The sequence below is a fragment of the Dipodomys ordii genome, unplaced genomic scaffold, assembly GCF_000151885.1.
Source record: "Dipodomys ordii isolate 6190 unplaced genomic scaffold, Dord_2.0 Scaffold6, whole genome shotgun sequence".
Lineage (NCBI taxonomy): Eukaryota > Metazoa > Chordata > Mammalia > Rodentia > Heteromyidae > Dipodomys > Dipodomys ordii.
The window spans coordinates 13454610-13459128 of NW_012267222.1; the positions used below are offsets into that span (position 1 = coordinate 13454610).

General features: G+C 41.0%; 1 protein-coding gene across 1 annotated transcript in view; it reads right to left on the bottom strand.

The window, feature by feature from the left end:
- Srrm1 (serine/arginine repetitive matrix 1) overlaps positions 1–4519 on the bottom strand; it is a 34801-nt gene that overhangs the window by 19920 nt on the left and 10362 nt on the right. The window contains exons 5-8 of the mRNA XM_013032395.1: positions 4425–4519; positions 2583–2786; positions 1567–1761; positions 921–1040 (exon numbers count right to left, since the gene is read on the bottom strand). The exon at positions 4425–4519 is cut by the window's right edge and continues 1 nt beyond it. Coding sequence (XP_012887849.1) covers positions 921–1040; positions 1567–1761; positions 2583–2786; positions 4425–4519 — 614 coding nt within the window. The remainder of the gene's footprint in view (positions 1–920; positions 1041–1566; positions 1762–2582; positions 2787–4424) is intronic.

The following is a 4519-nucleotide window of genomic DNA, read 5'->3' on the forward strand; positions in this document are numbered from 1 at the left end:
GAAGTGGCGCTGTGGCTCAAGTGGTAGAGTGCTAGCCTTGAGCTGAAGAGCTGAGGGACAGTGCCCAGGCCCAGAGTTCAGGCCCCACAACCGGACTCCCCCCCCACTCAAAAAAAAAGAGCTGCGGGACAGTGCCCAGACCCAGAGTTGAAGCCCCACAATGGAAAAAAACAACAACAAAATACAACCAACCAACCAACCAGCAAAACTAGCTTACCAATCTTATAGCTGGCTACTTTTCAGAAGCCAGTGATAAGCTGAAAACCAAATGGGCCATTAACTGGTGACTCATGCCTATAATCCTAGCTACTCAAGAGGCTGAGATCTGAGGATCACAGTGTGAAACCAACCCAGGTTTTGAAAAGTCCATGAAACTCTTATCCCCAATTAATCAGAAGATATTTTCTTTCTTTCTCACTTTATTTATATTTTGGTTATGGGGCTTGAATTCTGGGCCTGGGCACTGTCCCTCAGCTATTTAGCTCAAGACCAATGCTCTACTACTTGAGCCACAATGCCACTTCTGGTGGTAGCTGGCAGGAGAAGCTAGGATTGATTATAGGCGGGAGCCACTAGAGCCCAGCTCAAAGATATTTTCTATGATTTGTAAAATATTTTCCAAAATACTAAAAATTAGCCTAAAATTATCTCCAAATAAAGATTATTCCAGGGGCTGGGAATGTGGCTTAATCGTAGAGTGCTTGCCTAGCATGCATAAAACCCTGGGTTGGATTCCTCAGTACCACATACACAGAAAAGGCCAGAAGCCTTGAGCAAAAGCAGCTCAGGGAGAGTGCTCAGGCCCTAAGGAGTTCAAGCCCCAGGACTGCCCCCCGCCCTCCCCCCCCAAAAATTATCCAAAGTTGTGTCAAATACCTGACACTTTTAAACAAATTTGAAGCAAAACAAACAGGTCTCACCGTCTCCCAGGAGACCTGCTCCTCCTGTGCCTTGGTGGAGGCGGCATTCGTCTTGGTGGGGTTCTTCTTCGAGGAGAAGGCCGTCTCCTTGGACTGGGCCGCCTTCTAGGTGAGTACGATCTGCCAAAACAAAATTGGACTCTAAGTAAGGAGCTTACAATTACTCGACAGAGATATTTCCCCCACCGGCCATATTTGGAAAAATGAATGTTAAGAGTCAGAATCTTCCACTTACATAGAAAAAAAGTAAATTTTTTTGGTGCCTGTCCTGGGGCTTGAACTCAGAGCCTGGGACTAGCTGAGCTTTTGTACCAAGGCACTTAGTAGTGCTCTACACCTCTTGATGCACAACTCCACTTCTTGATTTTTGGTACTTAAATGAACATAAGGGTCTCATGGACTTTCCTGCCCCTGGATGGCTTCAACAGGTTAATAAGATCTCAGCCTTCTGAGTAGCTAGGATTATAGGGTGCGAGCTACCAGCACCCAGTTCATGTAGAGATTTTATATGGTGCAGTTTTCTTAAGTTCTCTATGTATATCCCAGTAATATTTGTATTAAAGATTTCCCACAAATTTGAAATTATGTAATAATGGAAAACAGTAATACAATCAAAACCTATATTGATCTTAAGGCCACAACCCACCTTGATCGGGATCTATGGCGCCGTCTTGGTCGAGTATGAGACGGTGAGCGAGAACGTGTACGGGATCTTGACTTGGAACGTGACCGAGATCTTTGTCGGGTCTTTTCCTTTTCCTTTTCTTTTTTGGAATTCTTTTCTGGAGTCGGTTCTTTAGGCTCTGGTATAGGTTCAGGCTTGGGAGCTTTCAGGATGTCACTGTCAAAAAAAAGCTTATTTTTTTCCCTTCTCTTTTATTCAAAATGATGTGAAAATGTATGTCTCAAATTTTTCATTTCCAAAATCCACAAAAACTATCTCTGGTCTCAAAAGACATATATGTATCAGTAGAACCTACACAACTAGCAATAATACTTAATCACATACACTTCTCTCTCTTTTTTTTTTTTGCTAGTCCTGGGCACTATCCCAGAGTTGCTTTTGCTCAAGGCTAGCACTCTACCACTTGAGTCACAGTGCCACTTCCGGCCTTTTCTGTTTATGTGGTACTGAGGAATCCAACCCAGGGCTTCATGCATGCTAGGCAAGCACTCTACCACTAAGCCACATTCTTAGTCCATCCACACACACTTTTAAAAAAAACACAAAGTTGGCTGGGATATAGTTCAGTGGTAGAGTACTACCTGCCTACGATAAGGGCAAGGCCCTAGGTTTGATCCCTAGCACATCAAAGAAAAACACAGAAACAAGCAAAGAAACAACAACAAAAAAAACCCAAACAATGATAAACAAAGTTCTTTACAGTATTTTGGGGGGTATATGTAAGCTAAATCAAGCTATTTTGAAACATTATGACAATGGTCACCTTTGGAGCTCTTTTCTTTTACTCTCCTATACAATTTCAACAAGACAAAAGAAACAAGTAATTGTAACTCAGATGTTGTATTTGCAAGCACTGTCTTATTAGTTATGGTTTTGTTGTAATGGGGGCTGAACCTAGAGCCTCCCACTGGCCAGTACAGCTAACAGTCAAATCTAAAAATTCTAATTATTTAGAAATTAATTTTTTATGTGCTTGCCTAGTAGATGTGGCCTCTTGTACTGAAGGTTCTTTTATTTTCACTGAAGGTTCTGGAAGCTCTGGACTTTTCTCCTTCTTTTCTGGAGCAGGGGAAGGACTCCGGCTCTTGGTTCTGTGACGGGGAGATCGAGAATGACTGCGCTTTCTCTCTCTCCTGACAGGGGAAGATCGTCTTCTAGGGGAAGGAGATCTGGATTTGCGTCTAGGATGAAAGCAATTTTTTCAGGTTTTTCAATGTGGACTGAAGGAGAGGGCCAAAAGGAGAAGTGAAGATTTATCATAATCTTTAAGTTGCCCACTGTTGTATCTGAGAAATTCCACATGTAAACAAAATATTCTATCTCATCTTCTTGATAAGGAAAGGGCCAAGAGAAAATCAGAAGGGCAACAAATGACAGAAAACTTGTTCAAATGTGTCAATTAAAAGAAGGGAGGAAAACACTGACTTGGGATTCTATCCTTAGGTTCTTAATCATTCCCAGACCAACTTCATTCAAAGACCAACTTCTCAGAGAAAAAAGATGATGTTTAGAAGTAAAGTGATATTCTTTAAATCAACCCTAACAAAATACTGTGTTTAGATACAGACAGCTCACATCGGTTGTTCAGGCAGAGCCCAAGAATGTCAGAAAAATAACATACAATGTTCTTCAGAAGAGAAATGCCGGAATGGCATTAGATAGCTTTGGAAGAGGAAAAGCCCTCCTTGTTTCCTTTTATTTATTTTTTTTTGGGGGTCCGGTCGTGGGGCCTGAACTCTGGGCCTGGGCACTGTCCCTCAGCTCTTCAGCTCAAGGCTAGCGTGCTACCACTTAAGCCACAGCGCCACTTCCAGCTTTTTTCTTTTTGCTTATGTGGTGCTGAGGAATCGAACCCAGGGCCTTGAGCATGCAAGGCAAGCGCTGTACCACTGAGCCACCTTCCCAGCCCTCCTTGTTTCCTTTTAAATCACAATATGCTGAACTTGAACTATTTTCTTCACAGTGAAGGAAAAACAGCAGACTTAGAGTAGCAACAGTTACATCACTGTCACTATGATGGCTCATGCTGAACTCTTCAAAAGTACTGCTTCCAAAAGTAGGGTTTAGTATCAAATACAGTGTATAAAAAACTAAAAAGGACAAAGAAAATAATTCCGCCTCCCTTTACTAATTCCAGCTGACTTATGAAACAAAAACCCTAAAAATGAAAAACCTAATGGATTTCTCACCTTTAACCACGAGTACAGTAGAAGCTGAGTCGTGGATTTAAAAATGTGAACCTAACATTAGTCTCATTGGAAGGAAGAAAACAAATAAATGATCTGAAGTTTGGGTTCAGTACAACCATCTAAGAAAAGCAGAACAGGGAACAAGGTAAGTTAAATGAGTGGCTACTGTACAGATTTCTAATAAAAAAGAAATGGAAAGAGAAAGAATGAGTCAGAATACAATAAAAAATAACTAAATGTTATATTTAAACTGAAACAGTAAGTCTAGACTTACATTTAGGAATTTAAGAGCTGGACGAACTTACCAGATTTTAGATGACCATTGTATCAAATGATCAGCCTCAAACAAAACTTAAAAAAATTTTTTTTTGAGATGTAGTCTTGCCATGTTGCGTAAGATGGCTTTGAACTCCTTCTCCTTCAATTTCCCAGGTAGCTGGGATTATAAGCATATGCTACCAAGTTCCACAACATACAGGATTTTTTTAGCCCAAGTCAAGATACAGATCGACCATGAAAACTGTACAATGAAGAAATTCCCTCAATCACACTACTAGACGTTTCTACCAGAGAATTCCTTAAGCCCTAAAGTACCTATAGAATATTAGGTATGTGTCAACTGTATTATACCTTCTTGGGCTTCGAGACCTCTCCCTTTTTTCTCTGCTGCTCTCTTTTTCCTCTTTATCCCTCTTATCTTTGTCTTCATCTTGCTTTTTCATCGA